At 54.9% G+C, this 21,728-nt stretch overlaps 6 protein-coding genes across 6 annotated transcripts; all 6 read right to left on the bottom strand.

The window, feature by feature from the left end:
* Window positions 1–1,012: 1,012 nt before the first annotated feature.
* LOC308221302 (inositol 1,4,5-trisphosphate receptor-interacting protein-like 1) lies at window positions 1,013–3,244 on the bottom strand (the record flags this gene model as incomplete). The annotated part of the gene is made up of 3 exons (XM_080618288.1): window positions 1,013–2,077; window positions 2,462–2,557; window positions 3,221–3,244. 3 exons carry the CDS (start codon window positions 3,242–3,244, stop codon window positions 1,013–1,015), a joined length of 1,185 nt encoding a protein of 394 aa, XP_080474414.1.
* Window positions 3,245–4,458: 1,214 nt separating this feature from the next.
* Window positions 4,459–6,690, bottom strand: LOC308221303 (inositol 1,4,5-trisphosphate receptor-interacting protein-like 1; the record flags this gene model as incomplete). Its single annotated transcript, XM_080618289.1, has 3 exons — window positions 4,459–5,523; window positions 5,908–6,003; window positions 6,667–6,690. The coding sequence occupies 3 exons, from the start codon at window positions 6,688–6,690 to the stop codon at window positions 4,459–4,461; spliced, it is 1,185 nt and encodes a 394-aa protein (XP_080474415.1).
* Window positions 6,691–7,904: 1,214 nt separating this feature from the next.
* Window positions 7,905–10,136, bottom strand: LOC308221304 (inositol 1,4,5-trisphosphate receptor-interacting protein-like 1; the record flags this gene model as incomplete). Its single annotated transcript, XM_080618290.1, has 3 exons — window positions 7,905–8,969; window positions 9,354–9,449; window positions 10,113–10,136. 3 exons carry the CDS (start codon window positions 10,134–10,136, stop codon window positions 7,905–7,907), a joined length of 1,185 nt encoding a protein of 394 aa, XP_080474416.1.
* A 1,214-nt stretch (window positions 10,137–11,350) lies between these two features.
* LOC308221305 (inositol 1,4,5-trisphosphate receptor-interacting protein-like 1) lies at window positions 11,351–12,910 on the bottom strand (the record flags this gene model as incomplete). Its single annotated transcript, XM_080618291.1, has 2 exons — window positions 11,351–12,415; window positions 12,590–12,910. 2 exons carry the CDS (start codon window positions 12,908–12,910, stop codon window positions 11,351–11,353), a joined length of 1,386 nt encoding a protein of 461 aa, XP_080474417.1.
* A 1,865-nt stretch (window positions 12,911–14,775) lies between these two features.
* On the bottom strand, window positions 14,776–17,007 carry LOC308221306 (inositol 1,4,5-trisphosphate receptor-interacting protein-like 1; the record flags this gene model as incomplete). Its single annotated transcript, XM_080618292.1, has 3 exons — window positions 14,776–15,840; window positions 16,225–16,320; window positions 16,984–17,007. The coding sequence occupies 3 exons, from the start codon at window positions 17,005–17,007 to the stop codon at window positions 14,776–14,778; spliced, it is 1,185 nt and encodes a 394-aa protein (XP_080474418.1).
* A 1,214-nt stretch (window positions 17,008–18,221) lies between these two features.
* Window positions 18,222–20,453, bottom strand: LOC308221307 (inositol 1,4,5-trisphosphate receptor-interacting protein-like 1; the record flags this gene model as incomplete). Its single annotated transcript, XM_080618293.1, has 3 exons — window positions 18,222–19,286; window positions 19,671–19,766; window positions 20,430–20,453. The coding sequence occupies 3 exons, from the start codon at window positions 20,451–20,453 to the stop codon at window positions 18,222–18,224; spliced, it is 1,185 nt and encodes a 394-aa protein (XP_080474419.1).
* Between the last annotated feature and the right edge of the window lie 1,275 nt (window positions 20,454–21,728).

The raw sequence follows: 21,728 nt of genomic DNA on the forward strand, positions 1-21,728 counted from the left end.
TGGCCTTGACCTGGCGATCCTACCTGTCCGTATTCCTCTGCAGAGCCTTCTGATCCGCCATCAGTAATGCAGTTGGTGTCCTCTGCAAACTAGCCAAGGCTGCAGCTGATCCCCTCGTCCAGCTCATTGATAATGATGTTAACAGAACTGGCCCCAACACTGAGCCTTTAGGAACGCCACTTTTCACAAGCTGCCAACTAGAGTTTTCAAGAGGCTGTGGCTTTCTTGTTCCACTGGACTTTTGAAAGCTTAGGATAAAAAGAGCTCTGTCCTCTCTCTGGTTAGCGCAGAGATAGGAACAGAGTGGCAGGCAATTCTGTAAAACAAGCCCATTGTCTTGGAGCAAAGACTACCCAAGGAGTCTTGCAAGCCCTACTGCAGTACAACTGCTGGGTCTTTGACCTGCACCTGCAGGTAAAATCAGAATACATCAGGCATATGGACACTAATCCTGGCCTAAACAATCCAGAAGAGGGGCAGACTGACTGGTTTTTGGGAAAAGAGAAGGGTAATTAGAGCAAAGGGTGTTTGGAAATTTAGCTTAAGAGGGAAAAGTAAATTGTCGTGCACGTAGTTGGTCTTCTGCCAGTTTGTACACTGAGATATTTTCTCTCTCGTTGCAATAGCACAGATTTGTGTTTCATTAATAAATGAGCTTTATTCTCAAGAAGGGTCCTGTTGTGAGGGAAGGTGTTTAAACTATTTTTGGTTTAGACGTTGCTAGATGCATTACAGTCAGAGACCCTAGTGCAAACAGGATCCTAAGAAGGAGAAAAATGGCCGCTACTGCTGAACCCAGGACACCAGCACAGGTATAACCTGCTGCTGCGCTGGGAAGAACGTCAAGGGGAGAATGCTGCCACTCTTCTGAAGAAGAGGCCTGCTGCGCAGTTTTCCTTGTGCTTGCTGTGTCCTCTTTCTGCCTCTCCCCTCTTTTTCCCTCGGGTACAAGTTTGTCATCTGCTGTCGGCTGTGCAGCCTGCAAACAGAGCTCTGTGCATGAAGACCACTTTCAGTGGCCGTAGGTCAGCATCCTTGTGAGGCAATCTTGCATGTCCATGAACTCCCTCATTGCCTCAGCTTGGGCATCTGGATCCTGCGCCAGGTGCTGGAAGAGGTTGAATGGCTGGGCTCTTTGCAAGGCTGGGGGCAAGGCGATCTCCTGAGGAATCTTCTCATTCCCAAAGAAGAAGTGGTCGAGGCGTTTCTCCTCCACGCAGCGGCACAGGTACCGCATGATGTCATCCAGCCGCAGCAGGAAACGTGTCCTGTGCCAGCCTGACAGGGGCGTGGTGTTGAGGAGGTGCATCACCACTGTCTTCAAGGTATAGCTGGAAAAGCCTGTGCCCACCAGAATGCGGGCGCAGAGCTGCAGGCATCTGAGGTGGAAGCTGCCATCTGGGGCCTGCCTGGCTGTCAGCTCGAAGAACTTTGCCTCTGCCACAGCGCAGCTCAATGTCCAGGTTGTGCTTGGGGTGAAGATAGCCTCACTAGCCTGGCTGCTCATGAAGATGTCCGAGTCGCCTTGCTGCACGCCCAACGTAATTTCAATGGTGATTTCCTCCTCTGCTGTTGCCACCTTGAATTTGCAGGAGCGGCTGCAGGCCAGCATCGTTAAACGCCACCGGTGTGAATGAGGCAAAACCACCCAGCATGCTTTCACCAGCTGATGAAACCTGCGAACTGTTTTCCCCACATCTAGATAGCAGCCGGTGCAGAGGCTGTGCAGGAGGCTGGGGCCCTGATTCCTTCTCAGCGCCTCTTCGTCATGGTGGAGGAAGCACAGCGTGCCCCCCCCCAGCTGCTCTGTCGCGCACGTACACTCCAGCTGCACGCGGATGCGGAAGTTCCGCTCTGGCGTCTCCCCCGGATTGCAGAGCTCCGGGAGAAAGGCGTGGCCAGACGGGGGGGCCAGGGGCACAAGCAGCGAGTAGATGATGTCTTCTTCATAGGGACTCCAGCCTTCGTGTGCGCAGCCTATGCCAAAGCATGGTCGCAGCACTGGGAAGGAGCCATCTGACGAGACTTGTTCCGCAACAAGGATGAAAGTATTCACAAGGTCCGTCACAAATTCACACTTTGTGAACAGGTTCTGATTAGGCCATTGTATGTGCTCCTCAAAATGCCTTGCCAGGGCATTTGCATATTCACTGACTTCTTCCTCTTCGTTCTGCTCCTCCTGCTCTTCCTCTTCTCCACTGCTGCTGCTGGAGCTGTCCTCCACTGCTGCTGCCCTCCTCATGGCTCTTTTCCGGAGGCACCAGCAGAGCCCAAGAATCAGGAGGAGCAGGATGCCAGCGATCGCCCAGAACTGCCAGTGCTGCAAGGCAGCAAAGAGCAGGGCTCTCCAGGCCACAGGATTCTGCTCCTTGCTCCTCAGCTCCTGGCTCTTCTGCTCCAGCTCCTGGCTCTTCTGCTCCAGCTCCTGGCTCTTCTGCTCCAGCTCCTGCAGCAGCCAAGCCATCTCCCGGCTCAGCTGCTCGGCACGGTGCTGCATGCGGTCACGTGTGTCTTCATCCAGCTCATCACCGACGACACGCACGTTCAGGATGAGCTGCTGCAGAACCCAGAGTAAGAGCTTTGTGACAGCCATGGCCTGCAGAAGAGAGAAAGAATTCAGTGGGGCTGGGATGGGAGGGAGGGAGGGAAGGAGGAAGGGAGTTGGTGGCGGGGGGAGCGGATGCGGGAGCCGCAGGGAGCTAGGGATGGGCAGGAGAGGGAATGAGGCAGCTGCGAGGCAGCAAGGCCTGCGCCCAGGCCCGGTGGCAGCGGCAGCGTGCCCTGCCCAAGGAGCTCGCAGCCAGGGTTTCGATGCAGGCTGAGCATCCAGCCCCGGGGACCCACGTTTCTGCCCCGGCCCTTGTCCAGCCCAGCCTCCCCCCTGCGTGCAAACTCACTGCTGCCCCAGGCCGTACTGGGGCGGTGCTGCCTGCTGGCACCCTCATATCCATCCCCCATTGTGACTCATCCCCTCTGATGTCACAGGCGCTGGGGGCGCATCACAGGCCCTCCTGCCCGACAGCCCCAGCCTTCGCCCCCAGCCCGGTTCAGCGACTCACAGCTGCCCTGGTGCTCTGGTTACAGCTTGGCACCAGTCAACTTTGTTCAGACAAGCTTGCATGGTGCTGTGTTTTGTAATAAATGTATTCTGCCTGCCAGTGGAACTCTCATCATCATAGAATATCCCGAGTTAGAAGATGTCTGAGTAGCCTAGCTGTACGCCAAACATCATCTCAACGAGCATGGTTCTCCGAGAGACATCTGTGGTCTGCACTTTGCAAGAGCAGCTGGAGGGCAGCCCATTTGTGCTGCAGCAGTGTAACAGAGGCACCAGCATCCTTCTGTGGCCTTTTCTAGACGCTCTTTGCCACGCGTGTAGTGATGCACGGGGTTGTTGTGACTGAAGTGCAGGACCTGGCACTGATCCCTGTTGAATCTCATATCGCTGGCCTTGACCTGGCGATCCTACCTGTCCGTATTCCTCTGCAGAGCCTTCTGATCCGCCATCAGTAATGCAGTTGGTGTCCTCTGCAAACTAGCCAAGGCTGCAGCTGATCCCCTCGTCCAGCTCATTGATAATGATGTTAACAGAACTGGCCCCAACACTGAGCCTTTAGGAACACCACTTTTCACAAGCTGCCAACTAGAGTTTTCAAGAGGCTGTGGCTTTCTTGTTCCACTGGACTTTTGAAAGCTTAGGATAAAAAGAGCTCTGTCCTCTCTCTGGTTAGCGCAGAGATAGGAACAGAGTGGCAGGCAATTCTGTAAAACAAGCCCATTGTCTTGGAGCAAAGACTACCCAAGGAGTCTTGCAAGCCCTACTGAAGTACAACTGCTGGGTCTTTGACCTGCACCTGCAGGTAAAATCAGAATACATCAGGCATATGGACACTAATCCTGGCCTAAACAATCCAGAAGAGGGGCAGACTGACTGGTTTTTGGGAAAAGAGAAGGGTAATTAGAGCAAAGGGTGTTTGGAAATTTAGCTTAAGAGGGAAAAGTAAATTGTCGTGCACGTAGTTGGTCTTCTGCCAGTTTGTACACTGAGATATTTTCTCTCTCGTTGCAATAGCACAGATTTGTGTTTCATTAATAAATGAGCTTTATTCTCAAGAAGGGTCCTGTTGTGAGGGAAGGTGTTTAAACGATTTTTGGTTTAGACGTTGCTAGATGCATTACAGTCAGAGACCCTAGTGCAAACAGGATCCTAAGAAGGAGAAAAATCGCCGCTACTGCTGAACCCAGGACACCAGCACAGGTATAACCTGCTGCTGCGCTGGGGAGAACGTCAAGGGGAGAATGCTGCCACTCTTCTGAAGAAGAGGCCTGCTGCGCAGTTTTCCTTGTGCTTGCTGTGTCCTCTTTCTGCCTCTCCCCTCTTTTTCCCTCGGGTACAAGTTTGTCATCTGCTGTCGGCTGTGCAGCCTGCAAACAGAGCTCTGTGCATGAAGACCACTTTCAGTGGCCGTAGGTCAGCATCCTTGTGAGGCAATCTTGCATGTCCATGAACTCCCTCATTGCCTCAGCTTGGGCATCTGGATCCTGCGCCAGGTGCTGGAAGAGGTTGAATGGCTGGGCTCTTTGCAAGGCTGGGGGCAAGGCGATCTCCTGAGGAATCTTCTCATTCCCAAAGAAGAAGTGGTCGAGGCATTTCTCCTCCACGCAGCGGCACAGGTACCGCATGATGTCATCCAGCCGCAGCAGGAAACGTGTCCTGTGCCAGCCTGACAGGGGCGTGGTGTTGAGGAGGTGCATCACCACTGTCTTCAAGGTATAGCTGGAAAAGCCTGTGCCCACCAGAATGCGGGCGCAGAGCTGCAGGCATCTGAGGTGGAAGCTGCCATCTGGGGCCTGCCTGGCTGTCAGCTCGAAGAACTTTGCCTCTGCCACAGCGCAGCTCAATGTCCAGGTTGTGCTTGGGGTGAAGATAGCCTCACTAGCCTGGCTGCTCATGAAGATGTCCGAGTCGCCTTGCTGCACGCCCAACGTAATTTCAATGGTGATTTCCTCCTCTGCTGTTGCCACCTTGAATTTGCAGGAGCGGCTGCAGGCCAGCATCGTTAAACGCCACCGGTGTGAATGAGGCAAAACCACCCAGCATGCTTTCACCAGCTGATGAAACCTGCGAACTGTTTTCCCCACATCTAGATAGCAGCCGGTGCAGAGGCTGTGCAGGAGGCTGGGGCCCTGATTCCTTCTCAGCGCCTCTTCGTCATGGTGGAGGAAGCACAGCGTGCCCCCCCCCAGCTGCTCTGTCGCGCACGTACACTCCAGCTGCACGCGGATGCGGAAGTTCCGCTCTGGCGTCTCCCCCGGATTGCAGAGCTCCGGGAGAAAGGCGTGGCCAGACGGGGGGGCCAGGGGCACAAGCAGTGAGTAGATGATGTCTTCTTCATAGGGACTCCAGCCTTCGTGTGCGCAGCCTATGCCAAAGCATGGTCGCAGCACTGGGAAGGAGCCATCTGACGAGACTTGTTCCGCAACAAGGATGAAAGTATTCACAAGGTCCGTCACAAATTCACACTTTGTGAACAGGTTCTGATTAGGCCATTGTATGTGCTCCTCAAAATGCCTTGCCAGGGCATTTGCATATTCACTGACTTCTTCCTCTTCGTTCTGCTCCTCCTGCTCTTCCTCTTCTCCACTGCTGCTGCTGGAGCTGTCCTCCACTGCTGCTGCCCTCCTCATGGCTCTTTTCCGGAGGCACCAGCAGAGCCCAAGAATCAGGAGGAGCAGGATGCCAGCGATCGCCCAGAACTGCCAGTGCTGCAAGGCAGCAAAGAGCAGGGCTCTCCAGGCCACAGGATTCTGCTCCTTGCTCCTCAGCTCCTGGCTCTTCTGCTCCAGCTCCTGGCTCTTCTGCTCCAGCTCCTGGCTCTTCTGCTCCAGCTCCTGCAGCAGCCAAGCCATCTCCCGGCTCAGCTGCTCGGCACGGTGCTGCATGCGGTCACGTGTGTCTTCATCCAGCTCATCACCGACGACACGCACGTTCAGGATGAGCTGCTGCAGAACCCAGAGTAAGAGCTTTGTGACAGCCATGGCCTGCAGAAGAGAGAAAGAATTCAGTGGGGCTGGGATGGGAGGGAGGGAGGGAAGGAGGAAGGGAGTTGGTGGCGGGGGGAGCGGATGCGGGAGCCGCAGGGAGCTAGGGATGGGCAGGAGAGGGAATGAGGCAGCTGCGAGGCAGCAAGGCCTGCGCCCAGGCCCGGTGGCAGCGGCAGCGTGCCCTGCCCAAGGAGCTCGCAGCCAGGGTTTCGATGCAGGCTGAGCATCCAGCCCCGGGGACCCACGTTTCTGCCCCGGCCCTTGTCCAGCCCAGCCTCCCCCCTGCGTGCAAACTCACTGCTGCCCCAGGCCGTACTGGGGCGGTGCTGCCTGCTGGCACCCTCATATCCATCCCCCATTGTGACTCATCCCCTCTGATGTCACAGGCGCTGGGGGCGCATCACAGGCCCTCCTGCCCGACAGCCCCAGCCTTCGCCCCCAGCCCGGTTCAGCGACTCACAGCTGCCCTGGTGCTCTGGTTACAGCTTGGCACCAGTCAACTTTGTTCAGACAAGCTTGCATGGTGCTGTGTTTTGTAATAAATGTATTCTGCCTGCCAGTGGAACTCTCATCATCATAGAATATCCCGAGTTAGAAGATGTCTGAGTAGCCTAGCTGTACGCCAAACATCATCTCAACGAGCATGGTTCTCCGAGAGACATCTGTGGTCTGCACTTTGCAAGAGCAGCTGGAGGGCAGCCCATTTGTGCTGCAGCAGTGTAACAGAGGCACCAGCATCCTTCTGTGGCCTTTTCTAGACGCTCTTTGCCACACGTGTAGTGATGCACGGGGTTGTTGTGACTGAAGTGCAGGACCTGGCACTGATCCCTGTTGAATCTCATATCGCTGGCCTTGACCTGGCGATCCTACCTGTCCGTATTCCTCTGCAGAGCCTTCTGATCCGCCATCAGTAATGCAGTTGGTGTCCTCTGCAAACTAGCCAAGGCTGCAGCTGATCCCCTCGTCCAGCTCATTGATAATGATGTTAACAGAACTGGCCCCAACACTGAGCCTTTAGGAACGCCACTTTTCACAAGCTGCCAACTAGAGTTTTCAAGAGGCTGTGGCTTTCTTGTTCCACTGGACTTTTGAAAGCTTAGGATAAAAAGAGCTCTGTCCTCTCTCTGGTTAGCGCAGAGATAGGAACAGAGTGGCAGGCAATTCTGTAAAACAAGCCCATTGTCTTGGAGCAAAGACTACCCAAGGAGTCTTGCAAGCCCTACTGCAGTACAACTGCTGGGTCTTTGACCTGCACCTGCAGGTAAAATCAGAATACATCAGGCATATGGACACTAATCCTGGCCTAAACAATCCAGAAGAGGGGCAGACTGACTGGTTTTTGGGAAAAGAGAAGGGTAATTAGAGCAAAGGGTGTTTGGAAATTTAGCTTAAGAGGGAAAAGTAAATTGTCGTGCACGTAGTTGGTCTTCTGCCAGTTTGTACACTGAGATATTTTCTCTCTCGTTGCAATAGCACAGATTTGTGTTTCATTAATAAATGAGCTTTATTCTCAAGAAGGGTCCTGTTGTGAGGGAAGGTGTTTAAACGATTTTTGGTTTAGACGTTGCTAGATGCATTACAGTCAGAGACCCTAGTGCAAACAGGATCCTAAGAAGGAGAAAAATGGCCGCTACTGCTGAACCCAGGACACCAGCACAGGTATAACCTGCTGCTGCGCTGGGAAGAACGTCAAGGGGAGAATGCTGCCACTCTTCTGAAGAAGAGGCCTGCTGCGCAGTTTTCCTTGTGCTTGCTGTGTCCTCTTTCTGCCTCTCCCCTCTTTTTCCCTCGGGTACAAGTTTGTCATCTGCTGTCGGCTGTGCAGCCTGCAAACAGAGCTCTGTGCATGAAGACCACTTTCAGTGGCCGTAGGTCAGCATCCTTGTGAGGCAATCTTGCATGTCCATGAACTCCCTCATTGCCTCAGCTTGGGCATCTGGATCCTGCGCCAGGTGCTGGAAGAGGTTGAATGGCTGGGCTCTTTGCAAGGCTGGGGGCAAGGCGATCTCCTGAGGAATCTTCTCATTCCCAAAGAAGAAGTGGTCGAGGCGTTTCTCCTCCACGCAGCGGCACAGGTACCGCATGATGTCATCCAGCCGCAGCAGGAAACGTGTCCTGTGCCAGCCTGACAGGGGCGTGGTGTTGAGGAGGTGCATCACCACTGTCTTCAAGGTATAGCTGGAAAAGCCTGTGCCCACCAGAATGCGGGCGCAGAGCTGCAGGCATCTGAGGTGGAAGCTGCCATCTGGGGCCTGCCTGGCTGTCAGCTCGAAGAACTTTGCCTCTGCCACAGCGCAGCTCAATGTCCAGGTTGTGCTTGGGGTGAAGATAGCCTCACTAGCCTGGCTGCTCATGAAGATGTCCGAGTCGCCTTGCTGCACGCCCAACGTAATTTCAATGGTGATTTCCTCCTCTGCTGTTGCCACCTTGAATTTGCAGGAGCGGCTGCAGGCCAGCATCGTTAAACGCCACCGGTGTGAATGAGGCAAAACCACCCAGCATGCTTTCACCAGCTGATGAAACCTGCGAACTGTTTTCCCCACATCTAGATAGCAGCCGGTGCAGAGGCTGTGCAGGAGGCTGGGGCCCTGATTCCTTCTCAGCGCCTCTTCGTCATGGTGGAGGAAGCACAGCGTGCCCCCCCCCAGCTGCTCTGTCGCGCACGTACACTCCAGCTGCACGCGGATGCGGAAGTTCCGCTCTGGCGTCTCCCCCGGATTGCAGAGCTCCGGGAGAAAGGCGTGGCCAGACGGGGGGGCCAGGGGCACAAGCAGTGAGTAGATGATGTCTTCTTCATAGGGACTCCAGCCTTCGTGTGCGCAGCCTATGCCAAAGCATGGTCGCAGCACTGGGAAGGAGCCATCTGACGAGACTTGTTCCGCAACAAGGATGAAAGTATTCACAAGGTGCGTCACAAATTCACACTTTGTGAACAGGTTCTGATTAGGCCATTGTATGTGCTCCTCAAAATGCCTTGCCAGGGCATTTGCATATTCACTGACTTCTTCCTCTTCGTTCTGCTCCTCCTGCTCTTCCTCTTCTCCACTGCTGCTGCTGGAGCTGTCCTCCACTGCTGCTGCCCTCCTCATGGCTCTTTTCCTGAGGCACCAGCAGAGCCCAAGAATCAGGAGGAGCAGGATGCCAGCGATCGCCCAGAACTGCCAGTGCTGCAAGGCAGCAAAGAGCAGGGCTCTCCAGGCCACAGGATTCTGCTCCTTGCTCCTCAGCTCCTGGCTCTTCTGCTCCAGCTCCTGGCTCTTCTGCTCCAGCTCCTGGCTCTTCTGCTCCAGCTCCTGCAGCAGCCAAGCCATCTCCCGGCTCAGCTGCTCGGCACGGTGCTGCATGCGGTCACGTGTGTCTTCATCCAGCTCATCACCGACGACACGCACGTTCAGGATGAGCTGCTGCAGAACCCAGAGTAAGAGCTTTGTGACAGCCATGGCCTGCAGAAGAGAGAAAGAATTCAGTGGGGCTGGGATGGGAGGGAGGGAGGGAAGGAGGAAGGGAGTTGGTGGCGGGGGGAGCGGATGCGGGAGCCGCAGGGAGCTAGGGATGGGCAGGAGAGGGAATGAGGCAGCTGCGAGGCAGCAAGGCCTGCGCCCAGGCCCGGTGGCAGCGGCAGCGTGCCCTGCCCAAGGAGCTCGCAGCCAGGGTTTCGATGCAGGCTGAGCATCCAGCCCCGGGGACCCACGTTTCTGCCCCGGCCCTTGTCCAGCCCAGCCTCCCCCCTGCGTGCAAACTCACTGCTGCCCCAGGCCGTACTGGGGCGGTGCTGCCTGCTGGCACCCTCATATCCATCCCCCATTGTGACTCATCCCCTCTGATGTCACAGGCGCTGGGGGCGCATCACAGGCCCTCCTGCCCGACAGCCCCAGCCTTCGCCCCCAGCCCGGTTCAGCGACTCACAGCTGCCCTGGTGCTCTGGTTACAGCTTGGCACCAGTCAACTTTGTTCAGACAAGCTTGCATGGTGCTGTGTTTTGTAATAAATGTATTCTGCCTGCCAGTGGAACTCTCATCATCATAGAATATCCCGAGTTAGAAGATGTCTGAGTAGCCTAGCTGTACGCCAAACATCATCTCAACGAGCATGGTTCTCCGAGAGACATCTGTGGTCTGCACTTTGCAAGAGCAGCTGGAGGGCAGCCCATTTGTGCTGCAGCAGTGTAACAGAGGCACCAGCATCCTTCTGTGGCCTTTTCTAGACGCTCTTTGCCACGCGTGTAGTGATGCACGGGGTTGTTGTGACTGAAGTGCAGGACCTGGCACTGATCCCTGTTGAATCTCATATCGCTGGCCTTGACCTGGCGATCCTACCTGTCCGTATTCCTCTGCAGAGCCTTCTGATCCGCCATCAGTAATGCAGTTGGTGTCCTCTGCAAACTAGCCAAGGCTGCAGCTGATCCCCTCGTCCAGCTCATTGATAATGATGTTAACAGAACTGGCCCCAACACTGAGCCTTTAGGAACGCCACTTTTCACAAGCTGCCAACTAGAGTTTTCAAGAGGCTGTGGCTTTCTTGTTCCACTGGACTTTTGAAAGCTTAGGATAAAAAGAGCTCTGTCCTCTCTCTGGTTAGCGCAGAGATAGGAACAGAGTGGCAGGCAATTCTGTAAAACAAGCCCATTGTCTTGGAGCAAAGACTACCCAAGGAGTCTTGCAAGCCCTACTGAAGTACAACTGCTGGGTCTTTGACCTGCACCTGCAGGTAAAATCAGAATACATCAGGCATATGGACACTAATCCTGGCCTAAACAATCCAGAAGAGGGGCAGACTGACTGGTTTTTGGGAAAAGAGAAGGGTAATTAGAGCAAAGGGTGTTTGGAAATTTAGCTTAAGAGGGAAAAGTAAATTGTCGTGCACGTAGTTGGTCTTCTGCCAGTTTGTACACTGAGATATTTTCTCTCTCGTTGCAATAGCACAGATTTGTGTTTCATTAATAAATGAGCTTTATTCTCAAGAAGGGTCCTGTTGTGAGGGAAGGTGTTTAAACTATTTTTGGTTTAGACGTTGCTAGATGCATTACAGTCAGAGACCCTAGTGCAAACAGGATCCTAAGAAGGAGAAAAATGGCCGCTACTGCTGAACCCAGGACACCAGCACAGGTATAACCTGCTGCTGCGCTGGGAAGAACGTCAAGGGGAGAATGCTGCCACTCTTCTGAAGAAGAGGCCTGCTGCGCAGTTTTCCTTGTGCTTGCTGTGTCCTCTTTCTGCCTCTCCCCTCTTTTTCCCTCGGGTACAAGTTTGTCATCTGCTGTCGGCTGTGCAGCCTGCAAACAGAGCTCTGTGCATGAAGACCACTTTCAGTGGCCGTAGGTCAGCATCCTTGTGAGGCAATCTTGCATGTCCATGAACTCCCTCATTGCCTCAGCTTGGGCATCTGGATCCTGCGCCAGGTGCTGGAAGAGGTTGAATGGCTGGGCTCTTTGCAAGGCTGGGGGCAAGGCGATCTCCTGAGGAATCTTCTCATTCCCAAAGAAGAAGTGGTCGAGGCGTTTCTCCTCCACGCAGCGGCACAGGTACCGCATGATGTCATCCAGCCGCAGCAGGAAACGTGTCCTGTGCCAGCCTGACAGGGGCGTGGTGTTGAGGAGGTGCATCACCACTGTCTTCAAGGTATAGCTGGAAAAGCCTGTGCCCACCAGAATGCGGGCGCAGAGCTGCAGGCATCTGAGGTGGAAGCTGCCATCTGGGGCCTGCCTGGCTGTCAGCTCGAAGAACTTTGCCTCTGCCACAGCGCAGCTCAATGTCCAGGTTGTGCTTGGGGTGAAGATAGCCTCACTAGCCTGGCTGCTCATGAAGATGTCCGAGTTGCCTTGCTGCACGCCCAACGTAATTTCAATGGTGATTTCCTCCTCTGCTGTTGCCACCTTGAATTTGCAGGAGCGGCTGCAGGCCAGCATCGTTAAACGCCACCGGTGTGAATGAGGCAAAACCACCCAGCATGCTTTCACCAGCTGATGAAACCTGCGAACTGTTTTCCCCACATCTAGATAGCAGCCGGTGCAGAGGCTGTGCAGGAGGCTGGGGCCCTGATTCCTTCTCAGCGCCTCTTCGTCATGGTGGAGGAAGCACAGCGTGCCCCCCCCCAGCTGCTCTGTCGCGCACGTACACTCCAGCTGCACGCGGATGCGGAAGTTCCGCTCTGGTGTCTCCCCCGGATTGCAGAGCTCTGGGAGAAAGGCGTGGCCAGACGGGGGGGCCAGGGGCACAAGCAGTGAGTAGATGATGTCTTCTTCATAGGGACTCCAGCCTTCGTGTGCGCAGCCTATGCCAAAGCATGGTCGCAGCACTGGGAAGGAGCCATCTGACGAGACTTGTTCCGCAACAAGGATGAAAGTATTCACAAGGTCCGTCACAAATTCACACTTTGTGAACAGGTTCTGATTAGGCCATTGTATGTGCTCCTCAAAATGCCTTGCCAGGGCATTTGCATATTCACTGACTTCTTCCTCTTCGTTCTGCTCCTCCTGCTCTTCCTCTTCTCCACTGCTGCTGCTGGAGCTGTCCTCCACTGCTGCTGCCCTCCTCATGGCTCTTTTCCGGAGGCACCAGCAGAGCCCAAGAATCAGGAGGAGCAGGATGCCAGCGATCGCCCAGAACTGCCAGTGCTGCAAGGCAGCAAAGAGCAGGGCTCTCCAGGCCACAGGATTCTGCTCCTTGCTCCTCAGCTCCTGGCTCTTCTGCTCCAGCTCCTGGCTCTTCTGCTCCAGCTCCTGCAGCAGCCAAGCCATCTCCCGGCTCAGCTGCTCGGCACGGTGCTGCATGCGGTCACGTGTGTCTTCATCCAGCTCATCACCGACGACACGCACGTTCAGGATGAGCTGCTGCAGAACCCAGAGTAAGAGCTTTGTGACAGCCATGGCCTGCAGAAGAGAGAAAGAATTCAGTGGGGCTGGGATGGGAGGGAGGGAGGGAAGGAGGAAGGGAGTTGGTGGCGGGGGGAGCGGATGCGGGAGCCGCAGGGAGCTAGGGATGGGCAGGAGAGGGAATGAGGCAGCTGCGAGGCAGCAAGGCCTGCGCCCAGGCCCGGTGGCAGCGGCAGCGTGCCCTGCCCAAGGAGCTCGCAGCCAGGGTTTCGATGCAGGCTGAGCATCCAGCCCCGGGGACCCACGTTTCTGCCCCGGCCCTTGTCCAGCCCAGCCTCCCCCCTGCGTGCAAACTCACTGCTGCCCCAGGCCGTACTGGGGCGGTGCTGCCTGCTGGCACCCTCATATCCATCCCCCATTGTGACTCATCCCCTCTGATGTCACAGGCGCTGGGGGCGCATCACAGGCCCTCCTGCCCGACAGCCCCAGCCTTCGCCCCCAGCCCGGTTCAGCGACTCACAGCTGCCCTGGTGCTCTGGTTACAGCTTGGCACCAGTCAACTTTGTTCAGACAAGCTTGCATGGTGCTGTGTTTTGTAATAAATGTATTCTGCCTGCCAGTGGAACTCTCATCATCATAGAATATCCCGAGTTAGAAGATGTCTGAGTAGCCTAGCTGTACGCCAAACATCATCTCAACGAGCATGGTTCTCCGAGAGACATCTGTGGTCTGCACTTTGCAAGAGCAGCTGGAGGGCAGCCCATTTGTGCTGCAGCAGTGTAACAGAGGCACCAGCATCCTTCTGTGGCCTTTTCTAGACGCTCTTTGCCACGCGTGTAGTGATGCACGGGGTTGTTGTGACTGAAGTGCAGGACCTGGCACTGATCCCTGTTGAATCTCATATCGCTGGCCTTGACCTGGCGATCCTACCTGTCCGTATTCCTCTGCAGAGCCTTCTGATCCGCCATCAGTAATGCAGTTGGTGTCCTCTGCAAACTAGCCAAGGCTGCAGCTGATCCCCTCGTCCAGCTCATTGATAATGATGTTAACAGAACTGGCCCCAACACTGAGCCTTTAGGAACACCACTTTTCACAAGCTGCCAACTAGAGTTTTCAAGAGGCTGTGGCTTTCTTGTTCCACTGGACTTTTGAAAGCTTAGGATAAAAAGAGCTCTGTCCTCTCTCTGGTTAGCGCAGAGATAGGAACAGAGTGGCAGGCAATTCTGTAAAACAAGCCCATTGTCTTGGAGCAAAGACTACCCAAGGAGTCTTGCAAGCCCTACTGAAGTACAACTGCTGGGTCTTTGACCTGCACCTGCAGGTAAAATCAGAATACATCAGGCATATGGACACTAATCCTGGCCTAAACAATCCAGAAGAGGGGCAGACTGACTGGTTTTTGGGAAAAGAGAAGGGTAATTAGAGCAAAGGGTGTTTGGAAATTTAGCTTAAGAGGGAAAAGTAAATTGTCGTGCACGTAGTTGGTCTTCTGCCAGTTTGTACACTGAGATATTTTCTCTCTCGTTGCAATAGCACAGATTTGTGTTTCATTAATAAATGAGCTTTATTCTCAAGAAGGGTCCTGTTGTGAGGGAAGGTGTTTAAACGATTTTTGGTTTAGACGTTGCTAGATGCATTACAGTCAGAGACCCTAGTGCAAACAGGATCCTAAGAAGGAGAAAAATGGCCGCTACTGCTGAACCCAGGACACCAGCACAGGTATAACCTGCTGCTGCGCTGGGGAGAACGTCAAGGGGAGAATGCTGCCACTCTTCTGAAGAAGAGGCCTGCTGCGCAGTTTTCCTTGTGCTTGCTGTGTCCTCTTTCTGCCTCTCCCCTCTTTTTCCCTCGGGTACAAGTTTGTCATCTGCTGTCGGCTGTGCAGCCTGCAAACAGAGCTCTGTGCATGAAGACCACTTTCAGTGGCCGTAGGTCAGCATCCTTGTGAGGCAATCTTGCATGTCCATGAACTCCCTCATTGCCTCAGCTTGGGCATCTGGATCCTGCGCCAGGTGCTGGAAGAGGTTGAATGGCTGGGCTCTTTGCAAGGCTGGGGGCAAGGCGATCTCCTGAGGAATCTTCTCATTCCCAAAGAAGAAGTGGTCGAGGCGTTTCTCCTCCACGCAGCGGCACAGGTACCGCATGATGTCATCCAGCCGCAGCAGGAAACGTGTCCTGTGCCAGCCTGACAGGGGCGTGGTGTTGAGGAGGTGCATCACCACTGTCTTCAAGGTATAGCTGGAAAAGCCTGTGCCCACCAGAATGCGGGCGCAGAGCTGCAGGCATCTGAGGTGGAAGCTGCCATCTGGGGCCTGCCTGGCTGTCAGCTCGAAGAACTTTGCCTCTGCCACAGCGCAGCTCAATGTCCAGGTTGTGCTTGGGGTGAAGATAGCCTCACTAGCCTGGCTGCTCATGAAGATGTCCGAGTCGCCTTGCTGCACGCCCAACGTCATTTCAATGGTGATTTCCTCCTCTGCTGTTGCCACCTTGAATTTGCAGGAGCGGCTGCAGGCCAGCATCGTTAAACGCCACCGGTGTGAATGAGGCAAAACCACCCAGCATGCTTTCACCAGCTGATGAAACCTGCGAACTGTTTTCCCCACATCTAGATAGCAGCCGGTGCAGAGGCTGTGCAGGAGGCTGGGGCCCTGATTCCTTCTCAGCGCCTCTTCGTCATGGTGGAGGAAGCACAGCGTGCCCCCCCCCAGCTGCTCTGTCGCGCACGTACACTCCAGCTGCACGCGGATGCGGAAGTTCCGCTCTGGCGTCTCCCCCGGATTGCAGAGCTCCGGGAGAAAGGCGTGGCCAGACGGGGGGGCCAGGGGCACAAGCAGTGAGTAGATGATGTCTTCTTCATAGGGACTCCAGCCTTCGTGTGCGCAGCCTATGCCAAAGCATGGTCGCAGCACTGGGAAGGAGCCATCTGACGAGACTTGTTCCGCAACAAGGATGAAAGTATTCACAAGGTCCGTCACAAATTCACACTTTGTGAACAGGTTCTGATTAGGCCATTGTATGTGCTCCTCAAAATGCCTTGCCAGGGCATTTGCATATTCACTGACTTCTTCCTCTTCGTTCTGCTCCTCCTGCTCTTCCTCTTCTCCACTGCTGCTGCTGGAGCTGTCCTCCACTGCTGCTGCCCTCCTCATGGCTCTTTTCCTGAGGCACCAGCAGAGCCCAAGAATCAGGAGGAGCAGGATGCCAGCGATCGCCCAGAACTGCCAGTGCTGCAAGGCAGCAAAGAGCAGGGCTCTCCAGGCCACAGGATTCTGCTCCTTGCTCCTCAGCTCCTGGCTCTTCTGCTCCAGCTCCTGGCTCTTCTGCTCCAGCTCCTGGCTCTTCTGCTCCAGCTCCTGCAGCAGCCAAGCCATCTCCCGGCTCAGCTGCTCGGCACGGTGCTGCATGCGGTCACGTGTGTCTTCATCCAGCTCATCACCGACGACACGCACGTTCAGGATGAGCTGCTGCAGAACCCAGAGTAAGAGCTTTGTGACAGCCATGGCCTGCAGAAGAGAGAAAGAATTCAGTGGGGCTGGGATGGGAGGGAGGGAGGGAAGGAGGAAGGGAGTTGGTGGCGGGGGGAGCGGATGCGGGAGCCGCAGGGAGCTAGGGATGGGCAGGAGAGGGAATGAGGCAGCTGCGAGGCAGCAAGGCCTGCGCCCAGGCCCGGTGGCAGCGGCAGCGTGCCCTGCCCAAGGAGCTCGCAGCCAGGGTTTCGATGCAGGCTGAGCATCCAGCCCCGGGGACCCACGTTTCTGCCCCGGCCCTTGTCCAGCCCAGCCTCCCCCCTGCGTGCAAACTCACTGCTGCCCCAGGCCGTACTGGGGCGGTGCTGCCTGCTGGCACCCTCATATCCATCCCCCATTGTGACTCATCCCCTCTGATGTCACAGGCGCTGGGGGCGCATCACAGGCCCTCCTGCCCGACAGCCCCAGCCTTCGCCCCCAGCCCGGTTCAGCGACTCACAGCTGCCCTGGTGCTCTGGTTACAGCTTGGCACCAGTCAACTTTGTTCAGACAAGCTTGCATGGTGCTGTGTTTTGTAATAAATGTATTCTGCCTGCCAGTGGAACTCTCATCATCATAGAATATCCCGAGTTAGAAGATGTCTGAGTAGCCTAGCTGTACGCCAAACATCATCTCAACGAGCATGGTTCTCCGAGAGACATCTGTGGTCTGCACTTTGCAAGAGCAGCTGGAGGGCAGCCCATTTGTGCTGCAGCAGTGTAACAGAGGCACCAGCATCCTTCTGTGGCCTTTTCTAGACGCTCTTTGCCACGCGTGTAGTGATGCACGGGGTTGTTGTGACTGAAGTGCAGGACCTGGCACTGATCCCTGTTGAATCTCATATCGCTGGCCTTGACCTGGCGATCCTACCTGTCCGTATTCCTCTGCAGAGCCTTCTGATCCGCCATCAGTAATGCAGTTGGTGTCCTCTGCAAACTAGCCAAGGCTGCAGCTGATCCCCTCGTCCAGCTCATTGATAATGATGTTAACAGAACTGGCCCCAACACTGAGCCTTTAGGAACACCACTTTTCACAAGCTGCCAACTAGAGTTTTCAAGAGGCTGTGGCTTTCTTGTTCCACTGGACTTTTGAAAGCTTAGGATAAAAAGAGCTCTGTCCTCTCTCTGGTTAGCGCAGAGATAGGAACAGAGTGGCAGGCAATTCTGTAAAACAAGCCCATTGTCTTGGAGCAAAGACTACCCAAGGAGTCTTGCAAGCCCTACTGAAGTACAACTGCTGGGTCTTTGACCTGCACCTGCAGGTAAAATCAGAATACATCAGGCATATGGACACTAATCCTGGCCTAAACAATCCAGAAGAGGGGCAGACTGACTGGTTTTTGGGAAAAGAGAAGGGTAATTAGAGCAAAGGGTGTTTGGAAATTTAGCTTAAGAGGGAAAAGTAAATTGTCGTGCACGTAGTTGGTCTTCTGCCAGTTTGTACACTGAGATATTTTCTCTCTCGTTGCAATAGCACAGATTTGTGTTTCATTAATAAATGAGCTTTATTCTCAAGAAGGGTCCTGTTGTGAGGGAAGGTGTTTAAACGATTTTTGGTTTAGACGTTGCTAGATGCATTACAGTCAGAGACCCTAGTGCAAACAGGATCCTAAGAAGGAGAAAAATGGCCGCTACTGCTGAACCCAGGACACCAGCACAGGTATAACCTGCTGCTGCGCTGGGGAGAACGTCAAGGGGAGAATGCTGCCACTCTTCTGAAGAAGAGGCCTGCTGCGCAGTTTTCCTTGTGCTTGCTGTGTCCTCTTTCTGCCTCTCCCCTCTTTTTCCCTCGGGTACAAGTTTGTCATCTGCTGTCGGCTGTGCAGCCTGCAAACAGAGCTCTGTGCATGAAGACCACTTTCAGTGGCCGTAGGTCAGCATCCTTGTGAGGCAATCTTGCATGTCCATGAACTCCCTCATTGCCTCAGCTTGGGCATCTGGATCCTGCGCCAGGTGCTGGAAGAGGTTGAATGGCTGGGCTCTTTGCAAGGCTGGGGGCAAGGCGATCTCCTGAGGAATCTTCTCATTCCCAAAGAAGAAGTGGTCGAGGCGTTTCTCCTCCACGCAGCGGCACAGGTACCGCATGATGTCATCCAGCCGCAGCAGGAAACGTGTCCTGTGCCAGCCTGACAGGGGCGTGGTGTTGAGGAGGTGCATCACCACTGTCTTCAAGGTATAGCTGGAAAAGCCTGTGCCCACCAGAATGCGGGCGCAGAGCTGCAGGCATCTGAGGTGGAAGCTGCCATCTGGGGCCTGCCTGGCTGTCAGCTCGAAGAACTTTGCCTCTGCCACAGCGCAGCTCAATGTCCAGGTTGTGCTTGGGGTGAAGATAGCCTCACTAGCCTGGCTGCTCATGAAGATGTCCGAGTCGCCTTGCTGCACGCCCAACGTCATTTCAATGGTGATTTCCTCCTCTGCTGTTGCCACCTTGAATTTGCAGGAGCGGCTGCAGGCCAGCATCGTTAAACGCCACCGGTGTGAATGAGGCAAAACCACCCAGCATGCTTTCACCAGCTGATGAAACCTGCGAACTGTTTTCCCCACATCTAGATAGCAGCCGGTGCAGAGGCTGTGCAGGAGGCTGGGGCCCTGATTCCTTCTCAGCGCCTCTTCGTCATGGTGGAGGAAGCACAGCGTGCCCCCCCCCAGCTGCTCTGTCGCGCACGTACACTCCAGCTGCACGCGGATGCGGAAGTTCCGCTCTGGCGTCTCCCCCGGATTGCAGAGCTCCGGGAGAAAGGCGTGGCCAGACGGGGGGGCCAGGGGCACAAGCAGTGAGTAGATGATGTCTTCTTCATAGGGACTCCAGCCTTCGTGTGCGCAGCCTATGCCAAAGCATGGTCGCAGCACTGGGAAGGAGCCATCTGACGAGACTTGTTCCGCAACAAGGATGAAAGTATTCACAAGGTCCGTCACAAATTCACACTTTGTGAACAGGTTCTGATTAGGCCATTGTATGTGCTCCTCAAAATGCCTTGCCAGGGCATTTGCATATTCACTGACTTCTTCCTCTTCGTTCTGCTCCTCCTGCTCTTCCTCTTCTCCACTGCTGCTGCTGGAGCTGTCCTCCACTGCTGCTGCCCTCCTCATGGCTCTTTTCCTGAGGCACCAGCAGAGCCCAAGAATCAGGAGGAGCAGGATGCCAGCGATCGCCCAGAACTGCCAGTGCTGCAAGGCAGCAAAGAGCAGGGCTCTCCAGGCCACAGGATTCTGCTCCTTGCTCCTCAGCTCCTGGCTCTTCTGCTCCAGCTCCTGGCTCTTCTGCTCCAGCTCCTGGCTCTTCTGCTCCAGCTCCTGCAGCAGCCAAGCCATCTCCCGGCTCAGCTGCTCGGCACGGTGCTGCATGCGGTCACGTGTGTCTTCATCCAGCTCATCACCGACGACACGCACGTTCAGGATGAGCTGCTGCAGAACCCAGAGTAAGAGCTTTGTGACAGCCATGGCCTGCAGAAGAGAGAAAGAATTCAGTGGGGCTGGGATGGGAGGGAGGGAGGGAAGGAGGAAGGGAGTTGGTGGCGGGGGGAGCGGATGCGGGAGCCGCAGGGAGCTAGGGATGGGCAGGAGAGGGAATGAGGCAGCTGCGAGGCAGCAAGGCCTGCGCCCAGGCCCGGTGGCAGCGGCAGCGTGCCCTGCCCAAGGAGCTCGCAGCCAGGGTTTCGATGCAGGCTGAGCATCCAGCCCCGGGGACCCACGTTTCTGCCCCGGCCCTTGTCCAGCCCAGCCTCCCCCCTGCGTGCAAACTCACTGCTGCCCCAGGCCGTACTGGGGCGGTGCTGCCTGCTGGCACCCTCATATCCATCCCCCATTGTGACTCATCCCCTCTGATGTCACAGGCGCTGGGGGCGCATCACAGGCCCTCCTGCCCGACAGCCCCAGCCTTCGCCCCCAGCCCGGTTCAGCGACTCACAGCTGCCCTGGTGCTCTGGTTACAGCTTGGCACCAGTCAACTTTGTTCAGACAAGCTTGCATGGTGCTGTGTTTTGTAATAAATGTATTCTGCCTGCCAGTGGAACTCTCATCATCATAGAATATCCCGAGTTAGAAGATGTCTGAGTAGCCTAGCTGTACGCCAAACATCATCTCAACGAGCATGGTTCTCCGAGAGACATCTGTGGTCTGCACTTTGCAAGAGCAGCTGGAGGGCAGCCCATTTGTGCTGCAGCAGTGTAACAGAGGCACCAGCATCCTTCTGTGGCCTTTTCTAGACGCTCTTTGCCACGCGTGTAGTGATGCACGGGGTTGTTGTGACTGAAGTGCAGGACCTGGCACTGATCCCTGTTGAATCTCATATCGCTGGCCTTGACCTGGCGATCCTACCTGTCCGTATTCCTCTGCAGAGCCTTCTGATCCGCCATCAGTAATGCAGTTGGTGTCCTCTGCAAACTAGCCAAGGCTGCAGCTGATCCCCTCGTCCAGCTCATTGATAATGATGTTAACAGAACTGGCCCCAACACTGAGCCTTTAGGAACACCACTTTTCACAAGCTGCCAACTAGAGTTTTCAAGAGGCTGTGGCTTTCTTGTTCCACTGGACTTTTGAAAGCTTAGGATAAAAAGAGCTCTGTCCTCTCTCTGGTTAGCGCAGAGATAGGAACAGAGTGGCAGGCAATTCTGTAAAACAAGCCCATTGTCTTGGAGCAAAGACTACCCAAGGAGTCTTGCAAGCCCTACTGAAGTACAACTGCTGGGTCTTTGACCTGCACCTGCAGGTAAAATCAGAATACATCAGGCATATGGACACTAATCCTGGCCTAAACAATCCAGAAGAGGGGCAGACTGACTGGTTTTTGGGAAAAGAGAAGGGTAATTAGAGCAAAGGGTGTTTGGAAATTTAGCTTAAGAGGGAAAAGTAAATTGTCGTGCACGTAGTTGGTCTTCTGCCAGTTTGTACACTGAGATATTTTCTCTCTCGTTGCAATAGCACAGATTTGTGTTTCATTAATAAATGAGCTTTATTCTCAAGAAGGGTCCTGTTGTGAGGGAAGGTGTTTAAACGATTTTTGGTTTAGACGTTGCTAGATGCATTACAGTCAGAGACCCTAGTGCAAACAGGATCCTAAGAAGGAGAAAAATGGCCGCTACTGCTGAACCCAGGACACCAGCACAGGTATAACCTGCTGCTGCGCTGGGGAGAACGTCAAGGGGAGAATGCTGCCACTCTTCTGAAGAAGAGGCCTGCTGCGCAGTTTTCCTTGTGCTTGCTGTGTCCTCTTTCTGCCTCTCCCCTCTTTTTCCCTCGGGTACAAGTTTGTCATCTGCTGTCGGCTGTGCAGCCTGCAAACAGAGCTCTGTGCATGAAGACCACTTTCAGTGGCCGTAGGTCAGCATCCTTGTGAGGCAATCTTGCATGTCCATGAACTCCCTCATT

The sequence above is a fragment of the Psittacula echo genome, assembly GCF_963264785.1.
Source record: "Psittacula echo genome assembly, chromosome: 5".
Taxonomy (NCBI): Eukaryota; Metazoa; Chordata; class Aves; order Psittaciformes; family Psittacidae; genus Psittacula; species Psittacula echo.